Source organism: Melanerpes formicivorus, unplaced genomic scaffold, assembly GCF_026170545.1.
Source record: "Melanerpes formicivorus ecotype bairdi unplaced genomic scaffold, bMelFor1.0.p_v2 SCAF_29, whole genome shotgun sequence".
Classification (NCBI taxonomy): domain Eukaryota; kingdom Metazoa; phylum Chordata; class Aves; order Piciformes; family Picidae; genus Melanerpes; species Melanerpes formicivorus.
The window spans coordinates 3,142,823-3,159,838 of NW_027142381.1; the positions used below are offsets into that span (position 1 = coordinate 3,142,823).

Consider the following 17,016-nt stretch of genomic DNA (forward strand, 5'->3'; position numbering starts at 1 on the left):
CTGTCTACAACTACTTGAAGGGAGGTTGTAGCCAGGTAGGGATTGGTCTCTTCTCCCAGGCAGCCAGCACCACAACAAGAGGACACAGTCTCAAGCTGTGCCAGGGGAGGTTTAGGCTGGATGTTAGGAAGAAGTTCTTCACAGAAAGAGAGATTGGTCATTGGCATGTGCTGCCCAGGGAGATGGTGGAGTCACCATCACTGGTGGGGTTTAGGAAGAGATTGGATGGGGTGCTTGGTGCCATGGTTGAGTTGATTAGGTAGTGTTGGATGATAGGTTGGACTTGATGATCTCAAAGGTCTTTTCCAACCTGGTTAATTCTATTCTATTCTATTCTCTCTCCAGCTGAGGAAAAGGCAGCTCCTTCCCAATGTGCCTCTTCCTCATCCACATGTCAAGAGACTGAAACATGGAAAACCAAACCAACCAACCCAATTTTCACCCCCCACCTCCCCCTCCACCCAATCACAATAAATATCACACAACAGCATCTTTAAAACCAAGCCTGCTCATCTTGATAATTACTCTAGCAGTCCACCTAAGCATGGCCTCTCAGCCCCCTTCTCCAAAGGAGAAACCAAAACCTGAAGGAGAGGGAGGAAACAGCTCATCTGCTGAACACAATGTTCGGAAACGTGAGGTGAACACTCCTCACCCCAGCAAGATGAATGTTCCCACACAAGCACAAAGAAAGGCTTCATATTTCATATATTTTTCTATTGTTTGAGCCTGCTTGTACAGAAGTAGCCACATTTAGCAGTCATCAATGGGAGATATTTAGCAGCTAAAAAGATTAATGCTTTTAGGGCTGCGAGAGGAGAAGCGAGAAGGTTGGCTGCACCCTGGTTCAGTTCCACCGATGTTCTCTAATTATGACACAGAGATCCACCCTGCCATGGGTACAGTTACCTCTGTTGACACCCACAAGTGAGGTATGCAACAGCCACTGCCCACATGAATACTTCACATGGAAACGATCCACAATGAGGGGGCTGCAGCAACAAACCCCAAAAGAACCCAAATGCCACGGTTTGCTGCTTAGTCTGGGCAGGGCTTTTAGGAAGCTCCACTGCAGAGTGTTGTCTCAGTGATTTTCAGTGACAGGAAGTGAGAGGATACAAAGTCTGTGTGGAACCAAAGAATTCTGGAGTGTAACAAGTGAATGCTTTGAGCTGTGAAACATTTAAATGAGATGGCTTCGTGAGGCAAGGAAACACCCCACAGGTAGTGATGGAGGCTGTGGGTTCGATTTTCCACATTTAAAAAGTGTTTGGCTTGACTCCAAGGTGTTCATCAGAGAATGAAAAGCATGGTGGAAGAACATAGGATAGCATAGGATAGGATAGGATAGGATAGGATAGAAGGTTGGAAAAGACCTTTGAGATCATCGAGTCCAGCCTATCACCCAACACCATCGAATCAACTAAACCATGGCACCAAGCACCCCATCTAGGCTCTTCCTAAACACCTCCAGTGATGGTGACTCCACCCTGGGCAGCACATTCCAATGTGAAGAACTTCTTCCTAACATCCAGCCTAAACTTTTCCTGGCATAGCTAGTTGTTCTGGTGCTGGTTGCCTGGGAGAAGAGACCAACCCCCACCTGGCTACAACCTCCCTTCAGGTAGCTGTAGACAGCAATAAGGTCTCTCCTGAGCCTCCACTTCTCCTGGCTAAGCAACCCCAGCTGCCCTGGCAAGTCTCACAGCCTGATGGCCATTTCACACTCATGTGCTGCAGAGCTTCCCTCCTGCTCAGCGCACTGCAGCTGCTGAGGCAGGTGTGTCTGGCACATCAGGTCCTGAATGGGGAATAGGCAGCAGCCCTCCACCCCAGAGAAGGCACAGTGCCCAGAAAATCTAAATAGAGGCAAGAGAGGCTTTGCCAACCTACAATGGGTTTCAAAGACAAGTCTGCAGTGCTCCACAAGTGACTGCTACTGTCTTGCATGACTCAGCAGCCTTGCACAGCTATTGCTCGGCACCAGTTGGGGGTGATTTGGGTTGCTGCCTTTCTTTATGCATTTAACAGAAACCTCAGTAACACTGCCCTTTCTAGCTTCCATTATGTACTCTGAAAGCACTCCTCAACTGGAGCCTGTGAAAATACAAAGCAGGGTGTTTATGGACAAAGACAAGCCTCAGAAGACTGGCAAAGGAATTAAGTGTCCTGAAAACTCCGAAGCAAGATAGAAGGAACAGGCAAGACTTATCAGCAGAGGCTGCTGGCACACAAGGTCATCTCAGCAGCCAGCAATGGCAGGTGCAAATGATGAAAGCTGTGTGCAGCTTCTAGAGGGACAGCTTTGGAACAGAGGAGCTCTTCTCCACTGGGGCTGGTGCCACTGTTTCATTTGGTTACACACAAGCCTTGGGGGAGGGACAGAAGGAAAGAAAAAGGAAGAGTGAGGACCCTTCTAAGCACCCATGCTGAACTTAAAGGGCACATGCAGCTGCAGGCTCAGCAGCCAGGGTACTGAGCAGTGGTCCATGGCAAAATTACAGGGAATCAAACAGCTGACATGGCATGATCCTTCAGCAGACAAAAAATGCCTTGCTTTGCCCTCAGCTAACCACATGCTGCATAGTAATTTTGACTGGAAAGATGCTATCCCAGATTTAAAGGGAAACAAATCTGTTAGGAGAAATACATCACAGAGCAGAGGAGGCCAGAATCAGCATATCACCACCCCACCACACACAGACTGATGCTTTGTCCATAACATCTGCAGGTGCTGCACACCTTCAGCTTGCCACCAACCAAGGCTTTTAGTACCTTGCTTTCTAGGAGCTGCCCAAAGACTCTCCTCTAACCATACATTGCAACCTTAAAGCACCCAAAGTGTGCTCTCACCTCCCTCTAGCCCTGAAATCTTACAGAAGCTCCCTGACACTGTTTATTTAAAGGACCAAACACACCAGTTTCTATTAAAGGAGGGGGAGGGAAAAACCCACAACAACAAACAAAATATACACCAGAGGCCAGGATCAGGTTCTCCAGAGTAAGCCCAAGAACATCACCAAAGAAAATTGTTCTTCTTGAGGCATTTAGGTGTGGAGGTTTTTTTAAACCTGCCTTAAAATGGTCATGACACTACCTACCAGAGTCAAAAATCACACTTTCAAAAGGACATGCATTAATATCTCAAGTGTGTGATTATAAAGGAGCAGATATATCATACAAACATCATGCTTGCAGAAACCTGGGGTTTAAAGTAGAAGCTTTCTGCATGACTGTAGGCCTCCTGTCTTCAGTCCCCCAGTACTAGCAAAGGCAACTGGAATCCACATGTTGGAGTGGGAGCTGCAGACAGTGATCTTCTATATTATGTCAATGGCGTTAAGAAAGAAAGGGGAAAAGGCAAACTATCCTCCTGCAGAACAAAAGAACCCCTGAAATCAGTGAGGAAACTGTGCTGCTGAATTTTTCTTGGTAACAGCTTCCTTCACTAGAGGCAAACTTGTGCAAGCAAAGGGGTTTAGGTATTTGTTTGAATGTCCCCAGAAAACCAAAGTGCTGGAAAGTATTGGGTTTGCCAGCCCAGAGCATGGGTGATGATATTTACCAGTATCTTAAGCAGTGATTTAAATCTACTAACTGGTGATATCTGCACCATGACTGCTCCTACCTGCTGTCTTCTGCCAGTCTCTGCACAGAGCAGAGGCTGAAAGTCCATAACTACCCACACAAATCAAACTCTCCCACTCCTGCTTTTGTTCTGTACACACAAACCTCTTCACAGAATCACCAAAGTTGGAAGAGACCTCAAAGAAGATCAAGTCCAACCTGTCACCACAGACCTCATGACTACTAAACCATGGCTCCAAGTGCCACATCCAATCCCCTCTTGAACACCTCCAGGGATGGTGACTACCACCTCCCTGGGCAGCACATTTCAAAGGCTACAATTCTCTCAATTAAGAACTTTCTTCTCACCTCCAGCCTAAACCTCCCCTGGTGCAGCTTGAGACTGTGTCCTCTTGTTCTGGTGCTGGTTGCCTGGGAGAAGAGACCAACCCTCTCCCGGCTACAACCTCCCTTCAGGTAGTTGTAGACAGCAATGAGGTCTCCCCTGAGCCTCTTGCTACACAGAGCAACAGTAGAGGCAACCTCTCCCACTCAGGATTTGAAGCAATGCCTGCTTCAGTTGCACAAGTCTTGGAGTGAATAAAAACAAATGTCTTCAGGTTACAAAGTCCAGTAACTCCTAAATGGTGATGAACATTGCTCCTATTCCCACAGAAAACGTGAAGGGATGGTATAATAGAGCTTGACTAAATGTTTAAATCAAGATGTTAAAGCCTGATTCACATTATATTGCATGTGCTTACAGCCAGAAACCTCCAGCCAGCCACTCACTTCGCTTGTGTTTTTATTCTAACTTCAACTCCACTGCTAATTTATTCTTGTTAAGTGGCTCTCAGCAATGCAAGTGATTTAAATGGACACTTGTGAGGCAAATGTAAGCTTGCAATGATGTAGAGTTTGACATTTATACCATTCTATATTTCTGAACATAAGAGGACTACAGAAGCATTACTAATTTTGAGGCACTTCCAGATGAGGAAAAGGGAGTTTAACAAGAACAATGAAGTGTGAAGTAAAAGTGATTTACCTCTCTCCTTCAGTTACTGTTGCAATCCTTCTTGATCCACAACCCAAAAACCTGTTCATTTTGGTAGCTTTGGAATAACCTAAAGTACACCCACAGCACCTCCAGCAGCTGCCAAAACTGTGCCTTAATATCAGATGCATCTTAGCACACCTTCAAGCACAGAGGTAATTTTAACCCTACTTGGAAAAGTGGTTTAGCTGCTAAGAACTTTACTGAAGCCTGACATGAGAGGCAAAGAATCTCTGGAAAGGGCACTCAGCAGCCACTCAAACATGTTCTCACTAGAAATAAGCTCCAAGCAGTGCAGCAGTTCTCCCTGCATCACATCTGTACCTTCTGGGATATCCTGGGTCACTACTCCAGTGCCTACAACCCCCTCGACTGCAGGGTACGACCCAAAACTCATTTCAGTAGTGAAAGCCCTACTCAATTTCATGGGTGTTAAAGCACAAATGAAATGCTGCACTAGCTTCCAAACCTGGTCACACATAACTGGTCAAAGATCCAAGCTCAGAAAAGAATTGGAAGCAATATCCATTTATGCCAAGCTGGAATTTGCCAACGTGTAAGAGGTACAAATCGCCACCACCTAAAAACGCATGTTTTACGAAGGAAACAGCAAGTGACCCTCAATTTTAGCAGCTCTACCAAGGCCCTGCTGTAATGAAATAGGCAAGCAGAGGAAACTCATTAATTTTATTGCCTTTTCAGCACTTCTGCACAGTTCACAGTGCACCACGGAGCCAGCAAGCACGCAGCGGCTAGGGAAGAGCTGCAAAGTGCTTGTGAGCATCCAGCACCTGCATCCTATAAAAAGCAGATTAAATTAACAGAGAGGTAAATGAAATAAACTATGTTTATTCCCTCAACAACTGATAAATGCTGCTGGGGAGAAGAGGCAAGGAAAGGGCAGAAGATACATCCTCTGTGTTGGAGTTCTAGTGGGTGAGGGGCTGAGCTTTGGGCAGAACTAGCGCCCAACCACCTCACCTTCTGTCCAGTGACTCAGGGTTTTTCATTAGGGATTGTGTAATTGCTTATGAGGATAGGATAGGGTAGGATAGGGTAGGATAGGGTAGGATAGGGTAGGATAGGGTAGGATAGGGTAGGATAGGGTAGGATAGGGTAGGATAGGGTAGGATAGGGTAGGATAGGGTAGGATAGGGTAGGATAGGGTAGGATAGGGTAGGATAGGGTAGGATAGGGTAGGATAGGGTAGGATAGGGTAGGATAGGGTAGGATAGGGTAGGATAGGGTAGGATAGGGTAGGATAGGGTAGGATAGGGTAGGATAGGGTAGGATAGGGTAGGATAGGGTAGGATAGACCAGACCAGGTTGGAAGAGACCTTCAAGATCATTGTGTCCAACCCATCATCCAACACCACCTAATCAACTAAACCATGGCACCAAGCACCCCATCAAGTCTCCTCCTGGTGATGGTGACTCCACTGGATTCCTCTTCTTTAGAGAGATAAAATAATCAATAATAATAATAATCATCCTCATCATCCTCCTCCTCATCAACATCATCTCCCTTGTCTTAAAAGTAGTCAGGAATAAAACTCACAGACACACTTTTTACTGCCCCAGTCATCACAGCTTAACTGATCATCAGAAGCTCAGGAATTTCAGCCCATTGATGTTGCAGTCAAAAAAAAATCAATGACTAAAAACCACCACCTCAGTATTTCCCATATCTTGTTACAGGAGAGTCATGATGGAGAAATCAATGTTTGCCCTCTCAAGTCCTATTACTCAGGTACCTTGTTTGGGACTTCAGAGTTACAAATTCCTCCAAAACTGCCAAGTAAATAAAAAAGCCTCCTTTCCTAACACATCACTTTTTGTCTTTCCCCTTTCTCTTCCCCTGTCAGAGGAGGAACTAACACAACAGAGACGGAGCTGATCAGGAGCTGTCAGTTTTAATCACGGCTCTGTAGCTGTCAGTCACTGCTGGCCCTTGGGTATTTTGTTTCCTGAATGTATAAAAGATTGTTATCCTGAAAGTTAGTCAGCATCTCTGGCTGCTAGCTGGAAATAACAAGACAATTATGAATGCCTTAACATTAGTAGAGCAGCAGCAGGATTTCAGTTCTAATAGCTTAACACACACACATGCCATGACCACTCTTTATGAACCACACTGCTGCTTTAGAAATCAGGTTCCCTCGTTGCATAGTTTGTTTCCTAACTCAGTCAGCATTTATTAATAGTGTTGCAATTCCATATTAATTATTATTTAGCACCCAGAAGATGTCCAGAACTGTACAAAATTAGTCCTTGTGCCTAAGCAGCCCTGAGTGTGTCCCATAACCAACAAACATTTCCCACACCAACCTGTTCGGTCACTAAAGCCTGGGCAGCAACGTAACTTGGCCAGCTGAGGTCACATCATGTACTTGAACTTGTGCTGCTTGGGACAGCCAAGCCACAGTGGGTCTAGCTGGGAGAAAGGTTACATGTACAAGCCTGTGGGGGAAACTGCTCAACACTAAAGGCCAAGTTTAAATGAGAATCCAGTGTCTTGAACATTCCTTGGATCCTAGAAGGACATTCTCTGCTATGAGAGCGGTGGAACAGGCTGCCCAGGGAGGTGGTGGAGTCCCCCCATCCTTGGAGATATTTCAAGGTAAGGCTTGATGCAGCTCTGAGCAACCTGTTGGGGATTCACAGGCGGCATGGTGTTGGAAGAGAGCCTCAAAGGTCATCTTGTCCAACCAACCTGCGGTAAGCAGGGACACCTCCAACTAGATCAGGCTGCCCAGGGCCACAGGTATGTCCCTGCTTCCTGTAGGGGAAATAGATTAGGTGACCAGGGAGGTGGTTGAGTCATCGACCCTGGAGGCGTTCAAGGGGAGATTGGACGTGGCACTTGGTGCCATGGTCTAGTCATGGGGTCTGTGTTGATAGGTTGGACTCGATGATCCTCGAGGTCCTTTCCAACCTAAGTGATACTGTGACACTGTGACCTTTAGAGGTCCTTTCCAACCCAATGCATTCTATCATTCCACCTTATAGGAAAAAAAACTCCTGTCACAGTCTCACATATTCAAATGAAAAGCTGCACCTCCCACACTGCACACCTGGTAGAAGAATGTGCTAAAGCAGCTATATATGCCAGCAGAAATGCAAGATGTCCAAGGTCATTGCTGCCGCCCAGGCACAAATCATGAAATAGAGAGGTGACAGACAGTGAGATGGGAAAATTGCACACCAAAACCAGGGCAAGACCCACCCTCACCACCCCCCCAGCCCTTTCAGATCTGTACTGCTCTGTTGGTGTGCTCTCCCAAAGGATCACTTCTCTGGAATGAGAATATGCAGAGTGCAGATCACAGGACAGCCATATGGAACCAAAGTTAACCTTGGGCTAGGCTTAATTCAAGCCCTGCAGGCTGCACACAGATAGGAGTCCTGTCAGCTCTGTCAGTTCACCCACTCCTGTTGTTGTCTGTGTTGCCAAGAACACAGGGCTCACGTTCTAAGGCAATAATGACATGTTTCTAGCACAACTGAAGAGAATGGGAAGTTATGAAACAAACAATTAGCTGTGTTCTGTGATTTACATAATTATTGGCAGCAGCCTGAACGAGGAGCAGAATGGATTACTGCACTTTTGGTTCAATGCAGCCTTAAAATAAATAAATAAATAAATGAATAAAGCACAAAACAAAAACCAACACACAAAAAAACCCACCCACAACCACAAAACCATCATCACATGCCAAGGTCTGAAAGGATTTTCATTCCAGCATGAGGTTCTCTCATGTCTGCCAGCCAAGCTCCAAGCTGCTACTGCAGCTATTCTCCGCATAAACCCAAATCTTTTCCCTCTGCTGTTCTGCTCAGCCACTGCAGCTGCTGGCCACCAAGAGAAAGAGAGGGGGAAAAGTTCTTTAGAAGCTTGTGGGAGACAATGCTGTTCACCAGCAGCACAACCTTGGTGTGTTCATATTGATGCAGCCTGAATTTAGGTCTGGCAAAGGGCAAAGGTGAGTTTTTCTTCTGGATTTCTCTCCTCTTTTCTTTTCTTCAGCTAGAATTGCTCTATGATTTTAGCTGTGGTAGAAGATCAACAGTTCTGATGAAGGATGGTTGGTATTTATCCCCCTCAAAACCAGAAGTATAGAATAGGTGGGAGCAGCTATGTTGCTCCCATTGCTGTCTAGAAGGATCAGCCTGGCAGAAGAACCTCTCTGGCTTACTCTGGCAGCAGAGATAACGCAGTAGTTTCCAGCCATGTCTTGTGCTGTGTCTGCACACATGCTGGCCTCCACACATGTCTTGTGTGGAGACACAGCAACATTCAGACTGAAAAGAGACCACCAGAGAGTCCTGGATCTACAGGACCCTTCCAAAAGAAACTGGCAACATGTCCACAGAAGTGACCTCAAAAGCGAAGGATTCTGCATCCTTTCAGCCACGCAGGATCCCTCACATTCTATCCTTCCTGATTATTTAAACTGTTGTAAAACCAGAAGGATGGAAATGAGTGTTCCCTCCCTTTCACTTCCTTTTCCCTGCAACCCTACAGAAATAGCTGGGTTACATAAGGCAGAAACACCCACAAAACAACAATGAAAACAGATGTGTCTAAACAAAAAGGGGGGAGGGGGGGGGGGAAGAAAAGTGTATGAGATGCTCATTGTGCATGTCAGTTCTAACTAAAGTACTCATCCAGGCTATGAATAGAGTGGTGGCTATTTTAATAGTGCCAAACTCCAAAGGAGGTTCTAGTAGTTAGGCCCTCAGAACTGTGGGCTTGTGCTTGGGGTTGGTTGCTTTTTTTTTTGACTGAGCTTTTTTTAGCTTTCAGTTTGGTTTGGGTTTGGGTTTTTGCCTGTGCATGTTTCGCATTTGCTTCTTGGCTTTCAGGCTGGTTAATCAAAAAGGCAGTGTTCAAGAAAGGGCCGTGCCAAATTCTGTAACCAAACTTCTCTGGGAGCCACCAGGAGTTGTTCACCTCACTTATACCTCTCTGGGCGCTGAGCCTAAGCCCATTTTGCTCAACTCCCGTTGAGTTCCACTGCTCCGTAAGCATTTCACAGGCCCTTTGTAGAACTCCTTTTGAACACACATCATTTTTTCTAGCACACTCATCACCCTACATTCATAGTGACAGTTTCCAGAAAGCTCTACCAGCAGATGGACATCATTCTCCATCATCCATTTCCAAAGGACAACTTCATGCTGTCTTCTGGGGTGCTCATCAGGTTTGGTAGATGTTGTCTGCAAACATTTGGTGAAAGCTACCATTGCCTTCCCTCTAATCCCTCCCCACTCTTTGGCTAGGCTTCCCCCAAACAAATCTTATGTGCTGAGCTCCTAGGGCTCCTTACTGTAACCAACTTATTTCCTTCACACTCTCCCACCCACAGCAGATAGATCTCTGATAAGTCTTGATAAACAAGGGTTGTAAGCACCACCTGGTTCAGTAGAAGCAGCACAATGATGTCCTGGTCTAGAATAGGCATAAAGCAATGATGGTGCAAACAAGCTGCTCAGCAAGAGTTCTCATCTCTGAATGTCTTCATTTCTATCTATAAAACCAAACTATGGTTTCCCATTGAATCTCCTGAGTAGATACCATGAAGCTTTCTTAATGGTCAGGAGCCTCAAAGCTTTAAAAGCTTTGCTTGATTCAGGTGACACATGAGAACATCTTTCAACCACAAGGTCCTCAGCACCTGGAAGCCCAAACAAGAGCTATGGGATTCCGTATTTGGGGGAAAAGTCACCAGCTCTTAACAGCAGCTGCTGAACTTAGCAGCCTACCACATGACCTAATCAGCAGCTTGTTTGCTTCCGATGTGCAGCGTACCAGAGGGAATAAAGAATGATAAATGGGAACAACTCAACCCAAGCTGACTGATGGAATCTAGCCCTATTACAGCTTGGTATGGGATTAGAAAAGTCCTAAAGGAATTACTACAGAATTCCCACCCCTCTGACCAGAGAAGCTTCTGATATTGACAGTCTGAGAGATCAAGGGACTAGTAAAATCATCATATTATTCTCTAAGAACACACTCAATATTTATGAGGATCTTAACTCCATGTAATAAAGGCCACATTCACTGGGACTGGGATGACTTGGATGCTTTGGGGATAAAATTAATCAACATGCATGAAAGAGGATCTCGGAGTCAAACAGGAAAATCTGCACATAATAGCAAAGATAGTTACTATCTGGCAAACCTACATCACAGGGAAGAAAAAAAATGCTATGATTAAACATAATAAGGTCCTCACTTGAAATGTAAAATACTCTGGAACAAATCCCACCAACTGGCCTAAGAAGCAGCAAACAGGAAGCAGCTGACTATGCAATAAAGCCATCACTCAAGGAAAACACCACGTTGGAGAGCTAGGTGCTACTACACAGCCCCCACCCCCATGCTGCAGAATGCTTTCTAGCACCTGCTTTGGAAGTGAATGAGGTTCAGTGCTTCTAGCTTCTGCTCACAGTGAAGTGCTTCTTGAATTGTGTGCCAGCAACAGGCACCTATTGTCCAGGCAAAACACTGTCATCCTCTTGGCACCCCTCACAAGCGTGAGCCGGTGGCACTGCTGGCTCAAGTAGGTTCTGCCAATATGATTTTCTATTATTTTCCTAACATTACTCTCCTTCCACAGCTGAGCCCTAGGTTGAGATTAGCCCAACAAGGGACAAAAGATATGAAGAGCTTGCACTGCCACTTAATGGTTTCCTCTTTGTAACTACTGAGCATAGCCTTGTTACAATGGGGATCAGGGCCTCTCTTTACCCCGTTGCACACATGGGACCTCAGACAGCATGAAGATCATTCACCAGGAAGCATTACTACCCCAAATGTCAGCTCACAAGTGAAAATAAGGAGTTTGGGCTCAACCTCTTGAATGTCTTTGCACTTGAGAGTTAGTGTTGAACCTTTCCTAACCCTTCAGATGCAGCTTGCACTATGAAGTTTTAAACTTGACTTTCAGCTTTCCATAACCATTTGCATGTGCGTATCTTCAAAGAATGAGATTTGATTTGCAACTATGTGTTGTAATGAGAAGCTAATTAACACAAATGTAGTCATTAGCAAGTTACAGGACAAAAACAGCAGACCAAAGCCTTTGGCATACTGCGTCACAGGGATGGAGAACCTCAAGGATGAGCTAACAGCAGCCAAGACTCTGCCAGTAACTACGTTACCACTGGCACATCGCCGACACTCTACAGCTCTGGTTCCCCTCCTGGAGTGGGACAGTAAGACTCATTTACTTTGCTGGGTAGCTCTCCATCTTAATTAAATCATTACCTTTAAGTTAAAGGCGCTACAGAAACGCCAGGAAGTAGTGTTTGAATTAGAGGGTAGAGGTGACACTCTAATGAAGCAAGACTATTTTCATCGTCAACAGCCAGGCACAGCAGAAGGTCATCCATGGCATAATTGTGAAACCACATTCCAAGCTTCTGAAGGCAAGATGACTTTTCCCAAAACTTCATTAAAGGAAGAAGGTTAAGTCCCAGTATCACCAGGTGGCTGAAATGCTGTCGTTTCACAGGTAATCTGCGATGGTTTCGCTACTGCTTGTTTTCCCTTTTCCCAACTCCTTGCTTTCCTAACAGCAGCAAAACACACAGCTCTTGAAAGAATGCTTTTTCCACAGGCAACTGTTTTCAGTATGATCAAAGACCTATTAAGAAAATTGCAGAGGATCATTTTCCTTCAAGTCAGTAACGTCCAGCACAGAGTTTTCAAGCTTTTCTTTAGCAGAGCCACAGGAGAGGCACTCCCACTATTTTGTCTGGGACAGCTTCTCCCAAGCAAAAGGATATTTAACTTTCCCCATGCACACTGGAAATTTCCTGCTCTGCTGGGTAAACTTCATGACATTATTGGCACATCCACTACTACTGTGCAGGCTTTTCATTTGTAAAGTGGTGGAGGGGGAAAAACAGCACTATTCTTAAACTGTAAGAAGCAGAGCAGTCCCTAGGGGAGGCCCAGTCCCATTGTGTATTCCCAAAACAGCTTCAACTTCATGTCAGGTGTGAAGCTGTGCAAGTCCTGTATCTCCAAAACTACACTCAGCTTGTGCCCTGGAATGTCCCAGCTACCAAAAGGCACATCCCATCCTAAATTCATTCAGTCAATGCTGGTAAGTCATTAAACCAAAACTAAGCAAACAGGCAGCTGCTTCCTTGTTTGTTGCACCTGAAAATTACCCTAGGACAACACATTAAGCACAGCTTTTGTATCCTGAGTGTAAACACCAAGAAACACCACATTTGCTGTTTACTTTGTAGCAATGCATAGGAATTTACTTCTAGGAGCAAGATCATAGAATCATAGAATCAGTCAGGGTTGGAAGGGACCACAAGGATCATCTAGTTCCAACCCCCCTGCCATGGGCAGGGACACCCCACACTAGATCAGCCTGGTCAGAGCCTCATCCAGCCTGGTCTTAAATACCTCCAGGGATGAGGCCTCAACCACCTCCCTGGACAACCCATTCCAGGGCTTCACCACTCTCACGGTGAAGAACTTCTTCCTCACATCCAGCCTGAATCTCCCCACCTCCAGCTTCATTCCATTCCCCCTAGTCCTATCACTCCCTGATATCCTCAGAAGTCACTCCCCAACCTTCTTATAGACCCCCTTCAGATACTGGAAGGCCACAATAAAGGTCATCTCAGAGCCTTCTTTTCTCCTGACTGAAGATGTGCTGGAGGAGAGGCCAGCCTGGTCCTTTCTATTACATAAGATCCCCTTGCATTGGCTGGATGCATATTACCTAACTTCTATGTGATTAAGTTGGAAAGCAGTGGAAGATACCCAGGAAATTACATTTTTTTTCCCCCTAGAAGCTAAATATATACTTATTATATATGCACACACACTAAATATATGCTTGCTTTTCTTATATACTTCCATTTGTGACCAGCAAGACCAAAAGGATTGCAAGCAAGCTTTCAAGTCAGATAGGAGATGTCCTTGTAGCATCGTGCCCATACAAACAGGATTCTCTGTTTGCTTGTGTCCCTCTGTCAGCTGCCTGCTAATCGCTCTTGAGTTCACTGACCTGCTTTTGGCTAGATTTGACAGCAGGAAGGAGTCCCAAAGCTCCCAACACTTTCATTAGGAGAATAAATAAATAAATAAATGGTTGGCTAGGCTCTTATGAGACAAAAAGAGAAAGGTTAATGACAAAGGTCAAGTCTCATTTGACGTCAGAGAGCCCACAGGAGGGATCACCCTAAAGACAAAAATCCTCAGGAACCAGTTTCCATTGGTATTGCTGCTCTCCTAACACTTGTTTCAAACACAGCTGGAACCAGGAATTAATTCCAGTTCTCACAACAGTTCACTGGCCTTAGGTAAATCATAACTTCTGATGCTACTTCCCCTGTCATAATGTGGCTGGTGTAAAACTCCCTTATTACGTTGCTGCAACAATTCCTATTTGAAATGCACTTTGAAGGTCTGAAGAGTTGTGTTCACTAATTACTACCTGTCTTGAGACATGCAGCTGAATATTCAAAGTGCTGGCTTGATTCATATGCAAGTGCACGTCACATAAACATGTGGTATGCACTAAGACACAAAGTGTAAGAGCAAAGATGGCTTTTTAGACAAGACTTCATAATAAATCAGTTCTGAGCTCAAAACACATCATTGTGATTGCCATGACTCTTCTCTTCCACTGGATTTTAATTCTGCCTTGGTATGGATTAGTGGTTTATAAAGCATCAGCTTGGAAACTAAACACTAACTGAGAGAGGACAAAACCAGCAGGCAGAATTTGCTTCTGCCCCCAAAGGAAAGTCTGATGTCTGAGATCTGAAACTTCTGATGGCAAACTGAATGCTAACAGGTAAGTTCCACGGGGTAGTTATTGAGCACCATAAAACCAGAGATCATCCTAAAAAAAAATCCTGGCAATCACAGCATTGGCAATTCTGTATCACAGGAGGCAGGCATTTTTATCCTCTCTTTGGCCAGGCACTTCCCAGCCTTCCCCAGAAATAAAGATGCTTCTTGCTTCCTTTGCCCGAGCACCCCATACATTCTGTTCTTGCAGGCAGAAAAATCAGATGACAAAGGTCTGGCTGAAAGTACTACAGCAAATGCAGGAGCAAAATAGTGATTTTAAAAAGAGAAAGAGGAAGGGGGGGGCTGGAAGTGTGCATGGGGTGGGGGGCAATAGCTCCCTGCAAAGGAAACTTTCCATGCATTAAAGGAAAATGGTGCTTTTATTCAAGGGATTCCTATTTGAAGGTGAGGAAGCAAACTACAATTTCCTTCCATCACAACAGATCAGCCACGTATCTTCCAAGCTTCTTCCTGCAGCACACTGACTACCAACCAAGTACTCAATACTTTCCACTACTGGCCTTTGCATTTCCTGAAGGAGTAAACCCTGTCTAAAAATAATAATAATGAAGCAGCCACCAAAGCATCAGCTAAATTTTAGCTCTAATCCTCCCCATCTCCCTGCCTCAGACAAAACAAAGCAAAACCTGCTCGGTTTATCCTGCCAACAGTGACAAGATTTACGTCCCCTGCGCTCTGTTACTGCCCTACAAACATACATTATTTAAATGCAGTATAAACAAATACCTGATTTGCTTAACAGCACGTTGAGCTCCAGTGATTAAAACATGTATATGCATAGGGCAGGATTTATACATGCACAGACCTCCTTTATAAGCTCGGAAGATAAAATTATCGGTATTGCCAAACACCGAATATGTATTATATTCTAATTACATGAGACAGTTGAATACTAACAAGCCTGCTTCATTTCCAATTAGAAAAAGTTCAGTAATCATCTTCCTCCCCGCTGTTATTGCCTGACAAGAATAAATGAGGAGTCCCCTCTAGGGACTGCACAGTAAACATCCTAAAAACACGTTTGTTTCGGGGCAGAGCTTCGTAGTAGTAGTGGCTGAGGCAGCGAGAGGCTTTCACCCGGTACAGCTGGTAAAACACACCCGTCAGGGAGTGCATGATTTTAAAAGCTTTACCTCCAGAAGCCAGACGCTCGGCAAAGTGCAATGCAGCTGCCTGGCTGCTCCTCTGCGCATCGCCCCACCGCCAGCCAGCACAAGCTTGCAGGCAGCTTGCTGTCACCTACTTGTGAGTTCTGCAGGGAAGGGACCCTCCTTGGCAAAGGACGGAAGGACAGCCTGGCTTTTCAGGTTGGAGGGATTCAGCAGAGACAAGGCAAAGGTGATTTGCTTCAGTGTGATTTTTACCAAAGGGATGGATGGCAGTGTCTCCGTTTCCCTCAATTCACAGAATCACAGAATTCTATGAAATGGGAAAAGATCTCTAAGATCATCGAGTCCAAACATCAACCGAACACGACCGTGGCCATTAAACCATGTCCTGAAGTGCCATGCCCACACGTTTTTGGAACACTTCCAGGGACGGCGACTCCAGTTCACAGCAGCACCTACACCTGTCACCTACACTAGGCTGTTCAGCTCAATAAGGCTTCTCCCATCAGCCCACAACCCCCCATAGAGTAACCCCCAGCATCAATCCCCTCCAACAGACACCACCACACATTTACTCCACCATCAAAGCCGTGACAAACAAAGGACATCTCTGACTTGCAATCAAAATGGGACAAACAGAACAATACCCGAGGGTCTGCACAATGGACCACACCACATCCCTTTTTCCACCGCTTGTAACTCCAATCCGGGCACGGTTCCCCCCGCTGCCTCCCGACGCCGCCGTCCCGGAGGCGGGAGGCAGCAGGGAGAACCGTGCCCGGGGCAAAGGTTTGATCCCAATCCCTCACCTGCCACCGTGTACCGGTCCAGGTAGTTGAGCACGTTGCCCACGCTGAGAATCCCGGCGGCTGCCACCCGGGCGCGGCCGAGACCCGGTGCTTTAGGGCGAGCACCCGGGCGCTCCGAATGTTTGCCGGTTGCCGGCGGGTTCATTCTGCCCGACAAGGTTTGCACCTCTCCTTCCGTTCCCCGTCCGCAGCAACCCCGTTCACCGTCCTCCTCCTCCTCTTCGTCACCGGCACGGAGCCGCCCGCCACAACCCGGGCTACTGCCGGAGGAGCCGTCGCTTTCCAGGCACATCATGTACTAATGGGGAGGCAACCGCAGTGTGCAAAGAACCGGGTGCGGAGTGACCGCCGGTAAGAGCGTTCAGCGCCGCATCCCGTTCCAGCCGCTGCCTGCGGGACCCACCGCCGCCGCCGCCTCCTTCTCTGACAGCTGCCCCGGGAGGGGCGGAGCCGAACGCAAGATCCGCCTCCCCCACCCCCCACCCCCCCGTGCGCGCCCCCGTGCGCTCCTCCAGCGGACGCGCGCACCCCTGAGCGGGCCCCGCCCCAACGGCCGCCGCGCGTTCCCTGTCGTAGACGGCGGTACTCTGCCTACCTCAGGCCGCCCGTGCTGAAAGG

General features: G+C 46.4%; 1 protein-coding gene across 2 annotated transcripts in view; it reads right to left on the reverse strand.

The window, feature by feature from the left end:
- SPNS2 (SPNS lysolipid transporter 2, sphingosine-1-phosphate) overlaps positions 1–16,815 on the reverse strand; it is a 182,422-nt gene extending 165,607 nt beyond the window's left edge. For both annotated transcript variants that reach the window (XM_068154482.1, XM_068154481.1), the window contains exon 1: positions 16,399–16,815. In XM_068154482.1, coding sequence (XP_068010583.1) covers positions 16,399–16,693 — 295 coding nt within the window. In that variant the 5' untranslated portion in view covers positions 16,694–16,815. The remainder of the gene's footprint in view (positions 1–16,398) is intronic.
- Between the last annotated feature and the right edge of the window lie 201 nt (positions 16,816–17,016).